The 19,297-nt window shown below is 40.0% G+C and overlaps 1 protein-coding gene across 3 annotated transcripts in view; it reads right to left on the reverse strand.

Annotated features, from left to right (window-relative positions):
• CRACDL (CRACD like) overlaps positions 1 to 19,297 on the reverse strand; it is a 145,098-nt gene that overhangs the window by 55,998 nt on the left and 69,803 nt on the right. For all 3 annotated transcript variants that reach the window (XM_078444401.2, XM_078444400.2, XM_078444399.2), the window contains exon 2: positions 10,358 to 10,437. In XM_078444401.2, the coding sequence (XP_078300527.1) occupies positions 10,358 to 10,427 (70 nt within the window). In that variant the 5' untranslated portion in view covers positions 10,428 to 10,437. The remainder of the gene's footprint in view (positions 1 to 10,357; positions 10,438 to 19,297) is intronic.

Below are 19,297 nucleotides of genomic sequence, written 5' to 3' on the forward strand. Positions count from 1 at the left end.
GGATGTGTCGAGTAAGAGATTGCTACGGCTGAGGTCAGAGAGGTCTTTTCCTGCTTTCTCCTCTAGGGTTTTGATGGTTTCCTGTCTCACATTCAGGTCCTTTATCCATTTTGAGTTTATTTTTGTGAATGGTGTGAGAAAGTGGTCTAGTTTCAACCTTCTGCATGTTGCTGTCCAGTTCTCCCAGCACCATTTGTTAAAGAGACTGTCTTTTTTCCATTGGATGTTCTTTCCTGCTTTGTCAAAGATTAGTTGGCCAACGTTTGTGGGTCTAGTTCTGGGGTTTCTATTCTATTCCATTGGTCTGTGTGTCTGTTTTTGTGCCAATACCATGCTGTCTTGATGATTACAGCTTTGTAGTAGAGGCTAAAGTCTGGGATTGTGATGCCTCCCACGTTGGTTTTCTTCTTCAATAGTACTTTGGCTATTCGGGGTCTTTTGTGGTTCCATACAAATTTTAGGATTGCTTGTCCTATCTTTGAGAAGAATGCTGGTGCAATTTTGATTGGGATTGCATTGAATGTGTAGATAGCTTTGGGCAGTATTGACATTTTGACAATATTTATTCTTCCAATCCATGAGCAGGGAATGTCTTTCCATTTCTTTATATCTTCTTCAATTACCTTCATAAGCTTTCTATAGTTTTCAGCATACAGATCTTTTACATCTTTGGTTAGATTTATTCCTAGGTATTTTATGCTTCTTGGTGCAATTGTGAATGGGATCAGTTTCTTTATTTGTCTTTCTGTTGCTTCATTGTTAGTGTATAAGAATGCGACTGATTTCTGTACATTGATTTTGTATCCTGCAACTTTGCTGAATTCATGTATCAGTTCTAGCAGACTTTTGGTGGAGTCTATCAGATTTTCCATGTATAGTATCATGTCATCTGCAAAAAGTGAAAGCTTGACTTCATCTTTGCCAATTTTGATGCCTTTGATTTCCTTTTGTTGTCTGATTGCTGATGCTAGAACTTCCAACACTATGTTAAACAACAGCGGTGAGAGTGGGCATCCCTGTCGTGTTCCTGATCTCAGAGAAAAAGCTCTCAGTTTTTCCCCACTGAGGATGATGTTAGCTGTGGGCTTTTCATAAATGGCTTTTATGATGTTTAAGTATGTTCCTTCTATCCCGACTTTTCAAGGGTTTTTATTAAGAAAGGGTGCTGGATTTTGTCAAAGGCCTTTTCTGCATCGATTGACAGGATCATATGGTTCTTATCTTTTCTTTTATAAATGTGATGTATCACGTTGATTGATTTGCGAATGTTGAACCAGCCCTGCATCCCAGGAATGAATCCCACTTGATCATGGTGAATAATTCTTTTTATAAGCTGGTGAATTCGATTTGCTAGTATCTTATTGAGAATTTTTGCATCCATATTCATCAGGGATATTGGCCTGTAGTTCTCTTTTTTTACTGGGTCTCTGTCTGGTTTAGGAATCAAAGTAATACTGGCTTCATAGAATGAGTCTGGAAGTTTTCCTTCCCTTTCTGTTTCTTGGAATAGCTTGAGAAGGATAGGTATTATCTCTGCTTTAAATGTCTGGTAGAACTCCCCTGGGAAGCCATCTGGTCCTGGACTCTTATTTGTTGGGAGATTTTTGATAACCGATTCAATTTCTTCGCTGGTTATGGGTCTGTTCAAGCTTTCTATTTCCTCCTGATTGAGTTTTGGAAGAGTGTGGGTGTTTAGGAATTTGTCCATTTCTTCCAGGTTGTCCAATTTGTTGGCATATAATTTTTCATAGTATTCCCTGATAATTGCTTGTATTTCTGAGGGATTGGTTGTAATAATTCCATTTTCATTCATGATTTTATCTATTTGGGTCATCTCCCTTTTCTTTTTGAGAAGCCTGGCTAGAGGTTTATCAATTTTATTTTTTCAAAAAACCAACTCTTGGTTTCACTGATCTGCTCTACAGTTTTTTTAGATTCTATATTGTTTATTTCTGCTCTGATCTTTATGATTTCTCTTCTTCTGCTGGGTTTAGGCTGCCTTTGCTGTTCTGCTTCTATTTCCTTTAGGTGTGCTGTTAGATTTTGTATTTGGGATTTTTCTTGTTTCTTGAGATAGGTCTGGATTGCAATGTATTTTCCTCTCAGGACTGCCTTCGCTGCCTCCCAAAGCATTTGGATTGTTGTATTTTCATTTTTGTTTGTTTCCATATATTTTTTAATTTCTTCTCTAATTGCCTGGTTGACCCACTAATTCTTTAGTAGGGTATTCTTTAACCTCCATGCTTTTGGAGGTTTTCCAGACTTTTTCCTGTGGTTGATTTCAAGCTTCATAGCATTGTGGTCTGAAAGTATGCATGGTATGATTTCAATTCTTGTAAACTTATGAAGGGCTGTTTTGTGACCCAGTATATGATCTATCTTGGAGAATGTTCCATGTGCACTCGAGAAGAAAGTATATTCTGTTGCTTTGGGATGCAGAGTTCTAAATATATCTGTCAAGTCCATCTGATCCAATGTATCATTCAGGGCCCTTGTTTCTTTATTGACCGTGTGTCTAGATGATCTATCCATTGTTTTAAGTGGGGTGTTAAAGTCCCCTGCAATTACCACATTCTTATCAATAAGGTTGCTTATGTTTATGAGTAATTGTTTTATATATTTGGGGGTTCCGGTATTCGGCGCATAGACATTTATAATTGTTAGCTCTTCCTGGTGGATAGACCCTGTGATTATTATATAATGCCCTTCTTCATCTCTTATTACAGCCTTTAGTTTAAAGTCTAGTTTGTCTGATAGAAGTATGGCTACTCCAGCTTTCTTTTGACTTCCAGTAGCATGATAAATAGTTCTCCATCCCCTCACTCTCAATCTATAGGTGTCCTCAGATCTAAAATGAGTCTCTTGTAGACAGCAAATAGATGGGTCTTGTTTTTTTATCCATTCTGATACCCTATGTCTTTTGGTTGGTGCATTTAATCCATTTACATTCAGTGTTATTATAGAAAGATACGGGTTTAGAGTCATTGTGATGTCTGTATGATTTATGCTTGTAGTGATGTCTCTGGTACTTTGTCTCACAGGATCCCCCTTAGGATCTCTTGTAGGCCTGGTTTAGTGGTGACAAATTCCTTCAGTTTTTGTTTGTTTGGGAAGACCTTTATCTCTCCTTCTATTCTAAATGACAGACTTGTTGGATAAAGGATTCTCGGCTGCATATTTTTTCTGTTTAGCACACTGAAGATATCGTGCCAATCCTTTCTGGCCTGCCAAGTTTCAAAGGAGAGATCCGTCATGAGTCTTATAGGTCTCCCTTTATATGTGAGGGCACGTTTATCCCTTGCTGCTTTCAGAATTTTCTCTTTATCCTTGTATTTTGCCAGTTTCACTCTGATATGTCGTGCAGAAGATTGATTCAAGTTACGTCTGAAGGGAGTTCTCTGTGCCTCTTGGGTTTCAATGCCTTTTTCCTTCCCCAGTTCAGGGAAGTTCTCAGCTATTATTTCTTCAAGTACCCCTTCAGCACCTTTCCCTCTCTCTTCCTCCTCTGGGATACCAATTATGCGTATATTATTTCTTTTTAGTGTATCACTTAGTTCTCTAATTTTCCCTCATACTCCTGGATTTTTTTATCTTTTTCTCAGCTTCCTCTTTTTCCATAACTTTATCTTCTAGTTTACCTATTCTCTCCTCTGCCTCTTCAATCTGTGCCATCGTGTTTCCATTTTGTTTTGCATTTCGTTTAAAGCGTTTTTCAGCTCCTCCTGACTGTTCCTTAGTCCTTGATCTCTGTAGCAAGAGATGCTCTGCTGTCCTCTATACTGTTTTCAAGCCCAGCGATTAATTTTATGACTATTATTCTAAATTCACTTTCTGTTATATTATTTAAATCCTTTTTGATCAGTTCATTAGCTGTTGTTATTTCCTGGAGATTCTTCTGAGGGGAATTCTTCCGTTTGGTCATTCTGGATAGTCACTGGAGTGGTGAGGACCTGCAGGGCACTTCCCCTCTGCTGTGGTGTAAAACTGGAGTTGGTGGGCGGGGCTGCAGTCAGACCTGATGTCTGCCCCCAGCCCACCCCTGGGGCCACAGTCAGACTGGTGTGTGCCTTCTCTTCCCCTCTCCTAGGGGCGGGATTCACTGTGGAGTGGCTGGCCCGTCTGGGCTACTTGCACACTGCCAGGCTTGTGGTGCTGGGGATGTGGCGTATTAGCTGGGGTGGGCAGGCAAGGTGCACAGGTGCAGGCTTAGCTCACTTCTCCTTAGGTGATCCACTTCAGGAGGGGCCCTGTGGCAGCGGGAGGGAGTCAGACCCGCTGCTGGAGGGGTGGCTCCGCAGAAGCATAGCGTTGGGTGTTTGCGAGGAGCAAGCAAGTTCCCTAGCAGGGACTGGTTCCCTTTGGGATTTTGGCTGGGAGATGGGCAAGGGAGGTGGCGATGGAGAGCGCCTTTGTTCCCCGCCAAACTGAGCTCTGTCATCCCGGGGCTCAGCAACTCTCCCTCCCGTTGTCCTCCAGCCTTCCTGCTTTCTGAGCAGAGCTGTTAACTTATGACCTCCCAGACGCTAAGTCGCGCTTGCTGTCGGAACACACTCCGTCTGCCCCTCCGCTTTTGCCAGCCAGACTCGGGGGCTCTGCTTGGCCGGCAGGCTGCCCCTCCGCCCCGGCTCCCTCCCGCCAGTCCGTGGAGCACGCACCGCCTTGCCGCCCTTCCTACCCTCTTCCGTGGGCCTCTCGTCTGCGTCTGCGCTTGGCTCCGGAGACTCCGTTCTGCTAATCCTCTGGCGGTTTTCTGGGTTATTTAGGCAGGTGTAGGTGGAATCTAAGTGATCAGCAGGACGCGCAGTGAGCCCAGCGTCCTCCTACGCCGCCATCTTCCTATCAACCAGCAACAGTATATTCTACCCCACATGTACTAACACACCATTCTGCAGCTCAATGGGGGGAGAACTGACCTTTTAGCAACACAACCGTCCAATCTGTAAATGTAGTTTTAGTCCGTTCAGGCTGCTCTAATAAAGTACCATAGACTGGGTGGCTTATGAGTGACAGAAATTCATTGCTCACTGTTCTGGAAGCTAGAAGTTTGAGATCAGGGAGGCACCACGGTGGGCTTCTTTTGGGGCTCTCTTATAGGTTGCTGATTACAACTTCTCACTGTGTCTGTAAGTGGCAGAAAGAAAGCAAGTAGCTCTCTGGTCTCTTCTGATAAGGGTACCAATTCCATTCTTGAGGGTTCCACCCTCATGACCTAATTACCTCCCAAAGGCCCCACCCTCCTAATTATCATCACATGGTGGTATTCGGATTTTAACATGAATGTGGGGACACAAGTATTCAGTCCACAACACATAATATACCACTCCACGTATTTAGGTCTTTGTTGACCTAGGTCTTTCTTTAAACAATTTTTTTTTTCAGTACACAGGTCCTGCATACATGTTGTTAGATATGTACCTAAGTATTTATTTTTGTTTGTGCTATTGTAAATTGTACTTTTAAAAATTTCAGTTTTATAATTTTTCACTGCTAGTTATACAGAAATACAATTGATATTTGTATATTGACCTGTATCTTGCAATCTTGCTAACCTTGCTTAAGAGATCTAAGTACTTTTTTGATATTTTGTATAATCATGTCATCTGCAAATAAAGATAATTTCACTTCTTCCTTCTAACTGTATCCCTTTTACTTATCTCCCTTAGAGCACTGGCTGAGTGTTATGACACTTTTTCATAGTTCTCTGTTCCTTCCAAATATTTTCAAGCTTTTTAAAATTATCTTTAAACATAGTTACTATGCACAATTGCTTTATAGCATATATTTGATCATTCTGGTATTTGATTCTTTTGTGTATCTTTTATGTTTCTCTTGTTTCTGCTGTGTATTTTTTTATTAAAAATTTTATCCATTTATTTTGAGACAGAGACAGCATGAGTGGGGAAGGGGCAGAGAGAGAGGGAGAGAAAGAATCCCAAGCAGACTCCATACTGCCAGTGCAGAGCCTGATGTGGGGCCCGAACTCACAAACCGCAAGATCATGACCTGGGCTGAAACCAAAAGTTGGACACAACCAAGTGAGCCATCCAGGCACCCCGTTTCTCCTGTGTGCCAGTTTGTTAGGGTTGTTGTCACAAAATAGAACAAACTGAGCAGCTTAAACAACAGAGGTGTATTGCCTCTCAGATCTGGAGGCTAGAAGTTTGAGATTAAGGTGTTATTGGCATGGTTGCTTCCTTGAAAGGGCCGTGACATCTATTCCATCCTCTAACTTCTGGTGGTTTGCTGGCAATTTTTGACATTCCATGTCCTGTAGATGCCACCACCCTGATATGACTTCATCTTCATATGGTGTTCTCCTTGTGTGCGTGTCTATGTTCATATTTCCTCTTTTGATAACGGCATCAGTCACAGGTTAGGGGCCCACCATATTCCAGTATAACCTTTTCTTAACTAACTCCATCTGCAATGACCCAACTTCCAAATAAGGTCATATTCTGAGGTGCCAGGGGTCAGGACTTCAATATATGACTTTTGGGGAGACCTAATTAAACCTAGAACATGTTGCTTCTCATTCATGGTGCCCTATGGCTTTATATATGTGGTTATCACTGACTGTGTTTGTCATGGAACTTTTTGAAAATATTATTTTCTGTAATATTTTGAAGTCTAGGTAGAGGTACTTTTCTTCAAAAAAGATTGTCTGATTCGACAAGGTACCTATAGTCACATCCAGTCTAGGAATATTAGCCAAGTTCAAGGGTTGAGATTCTCTAAATTACCTAAGTGATACAAACTCAAGCTACAAATCCATAAAGAGGTGCTTTACCTCTTATTCACACTTACTCTGATTTTATTGCTCCTTGGGCTCCCACCTTCGAGTCAAGAGGGTCTTCTGTTAGACAGCCCACCTTATACAGACATGTACTTTGATATCTGACCCTTTCTCTCATCTACCACTCCATGAAGACATGAAAATGAAATTCAAAATTTCCAAGATTGATCAATGATCTGAGGGCAAAAGTGGTTTCTATGACCGCTTATCTCTGCAGATCACCATTTCTCTTTCAATTCTGGCTATCTTATTTCTTACTTTTAAAAAGATTTTTAAGAGGTAAATGGTCTTACCTAGAGTTTTTTCTCATTTTTTTCATCATGGTAAGTGATAAATTTTTTCTCATTTTATTTTTTTTTCCATCATGATACTCTTTTATCCACATCCCCTATTTCCCCCATCCCCTCTCCCACTTTCCCTCTGGTAACCATCAAATTGTTCTCTATAGTTAAGAGTCTGATTCTTGGTTTGTCTCTCTCTTTTTTCCCCCTTTACTCATTTGTATTGTTAATTAAATTCCACAAATGAGTGAGATCACACGATTATTTGTCTTTCTCCGTCTTATTACACTTAGCATTATACTCTCTAGCTCTATCCATGTTGTTGCAAATGGCAAGATTCCATTCTTTTTTATGGCTGAAAAACAGTCCACTGTATGTATGTGTGTGTGTGTGTGTGTGTGTGTGTACATATGTGTGTATATGTGTGTGTGTGTGTGTGTATACCACTTTTTCTTCATCTACTCATCTATTGATGAACACTTCAGCTGCTTCCATAGTTTGTGTATTTCAAATAATGCTACAATGAACATAGGGGTGCATGTATCCCTTTGAGTTAGTGTTTTTGTGTTTTGGGAGTAAATATCCAATAGTGTGATTTCTGGATTGTAGGATAGTTCTATTTTTAATTTTTTGAGGAAGCTCCATACTGTTTTCTGCAATGGCTGCACCAATCTGCATTCCCACAAACAATGCAAGAAGATTCTTTTTTCTCTACATCTTCACCAACACCTGTTGTTTCTTGTGTTGTTGATTTTAACCATTCTGATAGTTGTGAAGTGATATCTCATTGTAGTTTTGGTGGGCATTTCCTTGATGATGAGTGATGCTGAGCATCTTTTCATGTGTCTGTTGGCCATCTGTATGTCTTCTTTAGAGAAATATCTATTCATGTCTTCTGTCCATTTTTTAACTGGATTATTTGTTTTGTGAATATTGAGTTGTATCAGTTCTTTACATATTTTGGATACTAATATTTTATCAGATATGTCATTTGCAAATATCTTCTCCCATTCAGTAGGTTGCTTTTTAGTTTTGGACTAAAGGAAAGGACTATTTCCTTTGCTGTGCAGAAAATTTTTATTTTGATGTAGTATCAATAGTTCATTTTTGCCTTTATTTCCCTTGCCTCAGAAGACATTTCTAGAAAAATGTCAGAGAGATTACTGCCTATGCTCGCTTCAAGAATTTTTGTGTTTTCAGGCCTCACATTTAGGTCCTTAATTCATTTGGAGTTTATTTTTTTTTAATTTTATGATTTTTTTTAGTTTATTTTTGTATATGTGAAAGAAAGTGATTCAGTTTCATTCTTTTGCATGTGGCTATCCAGTTTTCCCAACCTCATTTGTTGAAGCTTATCTAGAATTTCAAATTTTAAATGGGAAGGAGTTGACCTGAATAACTTAACTTACTATTGTTCAGAAAAAAAGAATATTTAATTTCTCTCTTTCTTTTTAAAAATTGATTGTAGGGGTACCTGGGTGGCTCAGTCAGTTAAGAGTCTGACTTCAGTTCAGGTTATGATCTTGCAGTCCATGAGTTCGAGCCCCACGTCGGGCCCTGCGCTGACAGCTCAGAGCCTGAACCCTGCTTCGGATTCTGTGTCTCCCTCTCTCTCTGCCCCCTCCCCCATTCATGCTCTGTCTCTCTCTCTCTCTCTCTCTCAAAAGTAAAATAAACATTTTTAAAAAATTTATCAAAGGGGCACCTCGGTGGCTCAGTTGGTTAAGCGTCTGACTTCAGCTCAAGTCATGATCTCAAGGTTCGTGGGTTCGAACCCCATATCAGGCTCTGTGCTGACAGCTCAGAGCCTGGAGCCTGCTTTGGATTCTGTGTCTCCCTCTCTCTCTGCCCCTTCCCTGCTCACACTCTGTCTCTCAAAAATGAATAAATGTTAAAAAAAATTTTTTTAAACCTGATTCTTCATGGTAGCCTCCATAACCATCCCAAACTAGCAGGTTTATGGAGGTTGTTTCAGACTAATGACTAATGAAATGCTTCTTCAAAGAGTATTTTTTGTTTAAAATCAGAAATAATTCAGTATCCTGTAATATGAGAAATTTTGAAATTCCATTTTCTCTCTCAGGATTTTTATTTTTTTATTTTTATTTGAGAGAGAGAGAGAGAGAGAGAGAGAGTGAGAGAGATGGGCAAAGGGACAGAGAGAGAGAATCCTAAGCAGACTCCATGTTCAGCACAGAGCCTGATGTGGGGCTCTATCCCACAAACCTGGAATCAAGACCTACGCATCCAAGCTCAGACCTAAGCCAAAATCAAGAGCCAGATGCTCAACTGACTGAACCACCCAGGTGCCTCCATCAGAGTTAATTTTTAAAACCTCACCTTATATTTAGGCTTATTTGGTGTCTACCAAAATGTGACAGAGGAAAAGTAGTTCTAATATGGAATAATAAGGAAAATCTACCTATAATATATGAAATAGACTCTTTAATGAAATTAGTATTTGAAGCTAAGGGTTAGCATCTAGGATTTAATATTATTGGAAGCTGTTCCCACTAAAGTACAACAAAGAAAATCACTACTAGCATTTTAACTTTATTTTTACTTTTTAGCATTTTAACTTTAAACAAGAAAGTGATGGAGATCTTTGTTACTGAGATAAGGGGAGTATAAATGGCTAACCTAAGAAGAAGGTACATTGTGGGGAGATCAAAATTTTTAAGGTCAATTTTGCAACTCTGTCTAGACAAAGAGCAATTTATAGAAAACAGTGAACCAATTACCTAATCAGGTAACACTGAGAACATGTAATGAGATGACGGAATTTGGCTTGGTAGGGAGCCTGGTATTTAGCTTGGTAGGGGGTATAATAATGTTCTCTGAAGGAGAATCAAAGCCATGAAAGAGAGACAGCAAAGGCTCTGTCTTGATAATATTATTTCTTCTGCATGATCAGGCCATATCATGCTTTTCCCAACATCCTACTGATTCTTTGGATGTTCTTGGATGATAAGTGACTCCATTGAATTGTTCCTCCTTGCTTTCAAGTCAGCCAAACATGGGGATGGATTTGCCTCCAGGAATGAGGAATATGACTTTAAAACCTCCCTGTGTGTGACAAAGAAGCAAAGGAGTACTGCCCTGAGTGGCCTTAAATAATCTGGATGTGCTCTCCAGTCATAGTGAAGGGTGTGGGGTGTTTGGACACACTGTGAACTGAACCCCCACTCTCCACACACAGAACCCCAAAAGCTTGGCTCCATCAGCCCCTCTCCCTGCCCCACAACCAAACATGGGTTCTTCTCAGGAGAAGTGAGGGCCTTACCCGTGCTGTCCTCCCCAAGGCCTTCTGCAGCTTCTCGAAGCTTAATGTCCATCACCCTCGTGGAGATCATATCCAGTTCACTAAAATCAAATGGAAATTCATGTTAAAAGGGACATGCTTAACAGAAGTCAACAATGAGTAAAATGGTTTTGGTGATTGCTTTTTGCCCAGGACCTCACCTGCACACACCCCATCAGAGACAGATTCCAGGGCAGAGTACAGGACAGTATAGGCCAAAACCATGCCCACAGCTCAAGATTAACAGCCACATAGGTGTTTATCTAATCACTGATCAGAGTTCATGGAAAACATTTAACTGGAAAAAATGTTTGACCAAATTATACAATGCAGATTTGATTCCTTTCCTTCAAAAAAGCTTTTTTGGAAATTGTTTTTTTCATGGGTGAAACAGATAAAGGAGATTAACAGTACACTTATCATGATGAGCACTGACCAATGTACAGAAACGTTGAATCATTACATTGTACACCTGAAACTAATATAACTCTGTACGTCAGTTATACCTTGATGTTTTTCTCTTATTCACTGTAAAAAGTACAGAGAACGAAAATCATCCATAATCCCACCTTAACCAAGGTTACTCCGATTAATGTTTGAATTTCCTTCCAATATTTTTGTCTACACAGATATGTGTGTGTACATGCACACATATACCTTGTTAGGAAGACTGACTTCCTGGTTTTCTTATATCATATCATTAAAATTCTTCATAAGTGTTAACTGTAATGGCTATGAAGTATTTCCATATAAAGCTGCAACATCATCATTAATTTACATTGAGTTTCTTTTCTGAACTTTTTATTATGAGAAATCTCAAACAGATACAAAAATACAGAGAATATATAATGAACTTAACATATTGTCACTCTTGTTTCATTTTTACACCTTCTCCCCCTCCCACTCCCACAAGGTTATTTCAAAACAAATCATCCCAGATATTATTATCATTTCATCCACATAGTTCCATGGTTTCTTCCTAAATTAAAAAGCCCTGACTCTTCATGGAAATAAAATTCAAGCTGTGTCCCTGCCTCTTTCATAGTTGACTTTAAAACAGTGTCCTCTACCCCACACATACTAACTCACCATTTATATATGGAAAGCTATTTCTTATTGGCAGTTACTATGAATCCTCAGACTTTAAAAGGGGGCTCAAATATCTAACTAACCAATTAACATTTAGCACTTGTACACAGCGCGTAATGAGAAATAATAGGAGAAATACAAAGAAAATATTTAACAGAGCAAAGGACTCGTTGGTTTTTGCCAGAGTTGGGTCTAACATTTAGGTCTTTAATAATAATGCCAAAATGTCCATCTTCTGACCAGCCAATTCCTGAAAAGGTGAACAAAGCTCCACTGGCTTTGTTTCTTAGTTTGCATATAATTTAGCTCCCTAAAAATATCTGGTCAACAGAATCAAGGGAAAAAAACCCACATGATCACCTCAATTGATCCAGAAAAAATATCTGACAAAATTCAACACCCTTTCATGATAAAAATACTAAGAACAAAACAAAACAAACAAACAAAAAACAAACCCAGGAATAGAAGGAAACTCAACATAATAAAGGCCACATGTGACAAACCCACAATGAACATTATCCTCACCAGCGAAAAACTGAAAGCTTTTCCTCTAAGATCAGGAACAAGACAAGAGTCCTCTCACCACTTCTATTCAACACAGTACTAGAAGTTCTAGCCAGGGAGATTAGGCAAGAAAAAGAACTAGAAAGCATCCAAATTGAAAAGGAAGAAATAAAGTTAAGTAAGTCTATTCACAGATGACATGATCTTATATGTAGAAAACCCTGAAGACTGCCCCTCCCCCATACAAAAAACTGTGAGAACAAACTGAGGGTTGATGGGGGGTTGTGGGGGGGAGGGTGGGTGATGGGTATTGAGGAGGGCACCTTTTGGGATGAGCACTGGGTGTTGTATGGAAACCAATTTGATAACAAATTTCATATTAAAAAACTGTTCGAACAAATAAATGAATTCAGAAAAGTTGCAGGACACAAAATGAACACATAAAAATCAGTTGTTTCTGTACACGGACAATGAACAATCTGAAAAGGAAATTAAGAAAACAATTCTATTTACAATAGCATCAAAAAGAATAAAATACTCAGGAATAAACTTAACCAAGGAGACAAAAGACTTGTACAGTAAAAACTATACACAGTTGTTGAAAGAAATTAAAGAAGATACAAAAAAAAAAAAAAAAAAAAGGAAAGCTATCTCATGTTCACGGATCAACAGACTTAATTGTTACGATGTCCCCAAAGCAGTCTACAGATGCAATGCAACTCCTAGCAAACTTCCTGATCCCATAATGTCCTGCTGTTCTCTGATACTATGATGGGAGCAGGGGGAAGAAGCTACCACGGCATTTGAAAGAAGAGGCAGCAGAGAAGGAAAAGCAGGAAAATGTCAGAAGTAGTAAGGAGAGTGAAAATGGTAAGAGTTGCTTAAAAGTAGCCAATGATTACCCTTGGTGCCATTGTTAAGGCTGCCACTGAACTGGAAAATACAAGAGCAAGAGCTTTCTACTGCTTGAATTTGGAGTTAACCACAACAATTGTAATTAATTATCAAGCATGTAGTGTATCATTTGAGTTACTTCATTTAATCCCCAGGAATCTTTAGTATTCACATTTTGGGATTGAGAACATATATCAAATAAGCATATTAACTGGTTTAAAGTAGCAAAGCAGTATATACCAACCTGTATACTCGTGTGACTGTTCATCCACCAGGGGCAGACACTTTTGAGGCCTGGGGACACAGTGACAGGTGAGATCGATGTGCTCCCTGCCTGTTGCAGGTGCTGACCCACTGAAGGCGAGAGTCCTGAGCTGTCTTCTGAGGGGCTTATAGGAAGCTAGGAAATCCAAAGGACACGAGTATCCACCTGAAATGGCTCTGTCTGTCAAGCAGCTCCTGTGCAGGAACATGCCAGGGCCCAGAAGCTAAAGGGGCCTCAGGAGACCATCCTCTGGGTCTTAGTTTGGGGGGAAGGGGTTTGAGGCTGTCATTATATGTCTACTGTCACTCTTGAGAAGTCATGATGTGCAGGTTTATGTGAGAGTGCGTGCACATGCCCCACGGGTTGGGGTACAGAAGGGCGCCACATCCCACTGAGTGTGGAGCAGATCTAGATGCTCACACTTGCTTCTGCGTGGCTTGAACAATGTGGCTGTGATGAAGTGACACAGGGCAGAGGTTCAGGAGTAGGTGGGAGGGGAGAGGCCCAAGAGAATGACCCAGTCCTCACCCTGCTGTAAGGCACATCCTGGTGGGGCCCAGATACAGACAGCACTACCTGATGCCAAGGCTGCTAATGGACTGATGGAGGCAAAAGTCACTCCACAGATGAAGGGACCACATGGGAATCAGGCTCACCTCACATGAGGAGTTTTAAAACCTGCTCATTTTTTCTGTTCCAAACATCTTCAAACCAATAAGAATACAATATAGTACAGAGGAAAAGGGCAAAGCCTGGGACATTAGGCAGCCCTGGGGTTGAAGCCTCACTCTACCACATACCAGTGCTGAGCCTCAGTTTTCTTATATACAAAATGGGGATAGTAATACTTTAATTAAATGGACTGAGAACACAGCACACACAAGCCCTTGCTGAGAACAGCTGTCAGTTTCTGAAGCTTGTTCCTCACTGCATGCTTATGTAAGTCTTTGCATAAATGTAGATAAGAGCACACACAACCAGCACATCTGGTAGCAGGTGAGTTCGATTCTGTCTCACGAAGATAGTCTCCTTATGCAAGTAGCTCATTTTAGAGCCAACTTTATCAGCCAAAGATCCTGGATTCCCAGATGACACCTGTGCTTCCCAAAGTCCTGTAGCCTGAAGGACCGTGTACAGCAAGGTGAATCAAACCACTGCCAGGTAACTGGTAAGAACACATTCCAGGCCACAGAGGAATGTCTGCCCTCTGAGACTGTGGAGTGTGCAGACCTAGGACATCCTCTTCATTGACACTCCAGGGGGAAACATTCCACAACCGTCACCATGGAATGTCTTCTCTACTGGGCCCAAGGACTTGCCCTTCTAAACACACAACCTCCCCCACCCTCCCTATAAAATTCAATGACAAGCCAGAAGAAGGAAAACCATAATGAGAAAGGCAATGTGGCAAACACCCCATAACTCCCAGCACCCCTTCTGCTTGAACTCAAAGTTCAAGTCAGGTTACCCCAACACCCTCAACCTTAGCTTTCTTTTTTCTCCCTTTTAAAAAAAATGTTAATTTTAGTTAGTTAACATACAGTGCAATATTGGTTTCAAGAGCAGAATTCAGTGATTCATCACTTACAACACCCAGTGCTCTTCACAAGTGCCCTCCTTAGTACCCATCACCCATCTAAGGGTACCCATAGTACCCTTAGTACCCATCAGTCCATCTCCTACCTCCCTTCTTCCATCAACCCTCCGTTTGTTCTCAATCATTAAGAGTCTACTGTGTTTTGTTTCTCTCTCTCTCTCCTCTCCTTTTGCCTCTTCCAATATACTCATCTATTTTGTTTCTTAAATTCCACATATGATGAAATCATATTGTATCTGTCTTTCTCTGATTGACTTATTTCACTTTCACTTAGCATAGTACATTCTAGCTCTAGAAATCTAGAAGATTTCCTTCTTGGTGGCTGATTAATATTCCATTATATATATTTAAATTTATTTATTGAAATTCAAGATAGTTAGCATCGTGTAGTATTGGTTTCAGGAGTAGAACCCAGTGATTTATCACTTACATACAACACCCAGTGCTCATCCCAACAAGTGCCCCCCTTAATGCCCATCACCATCTGGCCAACCCCCCAACCCACCTCCCCTCCAGCAACTCTCAGTTTATTCTCTGTATTTAAAAGTCTCTTATGGCTTGCCCCCTCTCTGTTATTATCTTATTTTTCTTTCCCTTCCCTTATGTTCATCTGTTTTGTTTCTCAAATTCTACATATGAATGAAATCATATATTTGTCTTTCTCTAACTTATTTCACTTAGCATAATATAATCTCTAGTTCCATCTACATTGCTGCAAATGGCAAGACTTCATTCTTTTTCATTGCTGAGTAGTATTCCATTGCGTGTGTATCCATACAGGTGTGTGTGTCTACACACACACACACACACACACACACACACACACACACATCTTCTTTATCCATTCATCAGTCAATGGACATTTGGGCTCTTTCCATAATTTATCTATTGTTAGTAATGCTGCTATAAACATTGGGGGCATGTGCCCCTTTGAATCAGCATTTTTGTATCCTTTGGATAAATACCTAGTAGGGCAATTGCTGGGTCATAGGGTAGTTCTAATTTTAACTTTTTAAGAAACCTCCATACTGTTTTCCAGAGTGGCTGCACCAGTTTGCATTCTTATCAACAGTGCAAAAGGGTCCCCCTTTGTCCACATCCTCACTAGCATATGTTGTTTCCTGAGTTGTTAATTTCAGCCTTTCTGACAGCCAGAAAGGAGTGGCAGAAAATATTCAATGTGTTGAATAGGAAAAATATGCAGCCAAGAATCCTTTATCCAGCAGGGCTGTCATTCAGAATAGAAGGAGAGATAAAGAGTTTCCTAGACAAACAAAAACCAAAGGAGTGCCTTACCACTAAACCAGCTCTGCAAGAAATTTTAAGGAGGGGGGGCACTCTTAGTGGAGGAAAAAATAAAAAAGAAGACCAAAGCAACAAAGACTACAAAGGACCAGAGAACATCACCAGAAACACCAACTCTATAGGTAACATAATGACACTAAATTCCTATCTTTTTTTTTTTAATTTTTTTTTTCAACGTTTTTTATTTATTTTTGGGACAGAGAGAGACAGAGCATGAACGGGGGAGGGGCAGAGAGAGAGAGGGAGACATAGTATCGGAAACAGGCTCCAGGCTCTGAGCCATCAGCCCAGAGCCTGACGCGGGGCTTGAACTCACGGACCGCGAGATCGTGACCTGGCTGAAGTCGGATGCTTAACCGACTGCGCCACCCAGGCGCCCCTAAATTCGTATCTTTTAATAATCACTCTGAATGTAAGTAGACTAAATGCTCCAATCAAAAGACATAGGGTATCAGAATGGGGGGAAAAAAAACAAAGATCCATCTATATGCAGCTTACAAGAGATTCATTTTAGACTTAAAGACACCTGCAGATTGAAAGTGAGGGGATGGAGAGCCACCTATCATGCTAATGGAGTCAAAAGAAAGCCAGAGTAGCCATACTTGTATCAGACCAACTAGATTTTAAAACAAAGACTGTACCAAGAGATGAAGAAGGGCATTATATCACAATTAAGGGGTCTATCCATCAAGAAAAGTTAACAATTATAAATATTTATGCCCCCAACTTGGAAGAACCCAAATAAATATATTAATCACAAACATAAAGAAACTCTTTGATAATAGTAGGAAACTTTACTATCCCACGTACAACAATGAACAGATCAACTAAGCAGAAAATCAATAAGGTAACAATGGCTTTTTTCACATCCTAGACCAGATGGACTTAACAGATATATTAAAAACATCTCATCTTCAAGCACCAGCATACACATTCTTCTCGAGGGCACATGGAGCATTCTTCAGAATAGATCACATACCGGGTCACAAATCAGCCCTCAACAAGTACAAAAAGATCAAGATCATACCATGCATATTTTCAGATCACAATGCTATGAAACTTGAAATCAACCACAAGAAAAAATTTGGAAAGCCCTCAAATACATGGAGGTTAAAGAACATCCTACTGAAGAATGAATGGATTAATCAGGAAATTAAAGAAGAAATTAAAAAATACATGGAAGTAAAGGAAAATGAAAACACGACAGTCAAAACCCTTTGGGATGCAGCAAAGGCAATCCTAAGAGTAAAGTAGATTGCAATTCAGGCCTATCTCCAGCTTTCTGCCTTCTTGCACCAACCCCAAACCTGTTGTTCTGACAGCTCAAGTCCAAATAAAGGAAAACTTACTCTTTAAATCTGGACCTGAGGGGGTCTCTTCAGGGGTTCTCATTGACTCAAAAGGGGGCTGAGCCTCCAGCTCCCTCTGTAGTTCACAGCATTCATCAGTGTGATCTGGGCACCTACAGAATCTAGGGGAGTTCTACATCCAGTGAAGGCTCCCTGTGGGGGTTGCCCCACTCCCTCTCTATGAAACCTAATTGTAACCACAGGCTTCTTTCTAGCTTATAGAAGAATTTCATCATTAGCTGCAGCTTATATTGAAAAATTCTACAAAGGTTTATTCACATGAAGAATGAGAATAGATTTTAATATGGTATCTTAAAGGTTCCAATCTATCATATTTACCTATACAAGGCAAAGAAAAATATCTATAAACTGATTGCATACCCTGATCACATAATCATGCACATCCCTACAGACCTATTAATCCCACAATATCTTTCAGGCCATATTCATATCCCAGTGGTATTTTTTCTCAGCACTTGCACCTTTCTCCATAATGCCCACCCACACTGGGGCACCTGGGTGACTCAGTTGGTTAAGCAGACGACTCAGCTCAGGTCATGAGTTAGAGCCCTGAGTCAGACTCTGTGCTAGCAGCTTAGAGCCTGGAGCCTGCTTCAGATTCTGTGTCTCCATCTCTCTTCCCCTCTCCCACTCATGCCCTGCCTCTCTCTCTCTCTCAAAACTAAATAAACATTAAAAAAATTAACACCAACACTGTTAACAAAGACTTGTTTATAAGATATCTGTCTAGCATTCCCCACCCTTCCAAGACTTCAAGTTTGGAAGGGTGAGCTCTGTGCCTGTTGTGTCCATTGCGGTCCTACCAGCACCTAGGACAGTGCCTGGAGCAAGGAACTGAACACAACATAGGAACAAGACAGTTGACAAAATGAGAGAGGCTTCTGTAGATGACTGACACAGGGGCCAGTAAAATGAAAAGCAGTAAATCATCTGGTTCCTGAAATAGATCTATTTTTATAACCCAATTTAAGGCTGGGGAAATTCTCCAGAGAATTATTGAAACCTGACTTTGTAAAAAATAAATAATCCTTATTGAAGGAAACTATATTTTATTTACAGAGCAACATGACTTTGAAAAGATTAAAAACAGAGCTAAATTTGGGCCGGGTGATAGTATTTCATAAGGCCAAATCTATGTGTGCTTCTCCTGTACTTTTTCCAGTGTCTGTGGCTGCTTTGATTTGGAGTCACCATGTCCTGGAGAAAGCTGACTCTACCTACACCTGTGTGGTTATACCTGAGATTCTGAGGGTGAGTGATGACAATTACAATGAAGTAACTTTAAAAAAAAAATTAAAGTCAATAATCACAGATCCACAAATGCAGTTTACGTTGTTTAAAAGCAAATGAGAACAAGTCTGAATACCAGTGTTCATGTGCCAAATCATTTGAAAATCTTAGAACCATTTCCAAATATATGCCTTGAAAGTATCATCTAATCACTGGAGTCTTTTACATTTCAATGTCCTAAAAATGAGATAACACTGAGAGAGACTTCAGAGTCTTAGAGCTAGCTTTTCTTCCTACATGATGCAAAAACTGATGGAAATATAAAATTCAAAAGTAATAGATGAAGATTCTAATATCCGGCTTTCAATAACTGACAGAACAACTAAGCAGAAAATCAACAAAGAAATGAAAGATTTGAAAGAATAACATTAACCAACTAGAAATCTATAGAACACTCCACCCAGCAACAGAATAAAAAGTCTCCTCAAGTGCACATGAGAGATTTTATGGGATAGACCACAGATAGGCTATAAAACAAGCCTAGAGAGATTTAAAAGGCTTGAAATTACAGAAAGTATGCTTTCTGGCAATAGTGGAATGAAATTAGAAATAAGTGAGAGGAGATTTGGGAAAGTCGCAAATATGTGTAAATTAAACAATACTTTCCT

This window comes from Panthera onca, chromosome A3, assembly GCF_046562875.1.
Source record: "Panthera onca isolate mPanOnc1 chromosome A3, mPanOnc1 haplotype 2, whole genome shotgun sequence".
NCBI classification, from domain to species: domain Eukaryota; kingdom Metazoa; phylum Chordata; class Mammalia; order Carnivora; family Felidae; genus Panthera; species Panthera onca.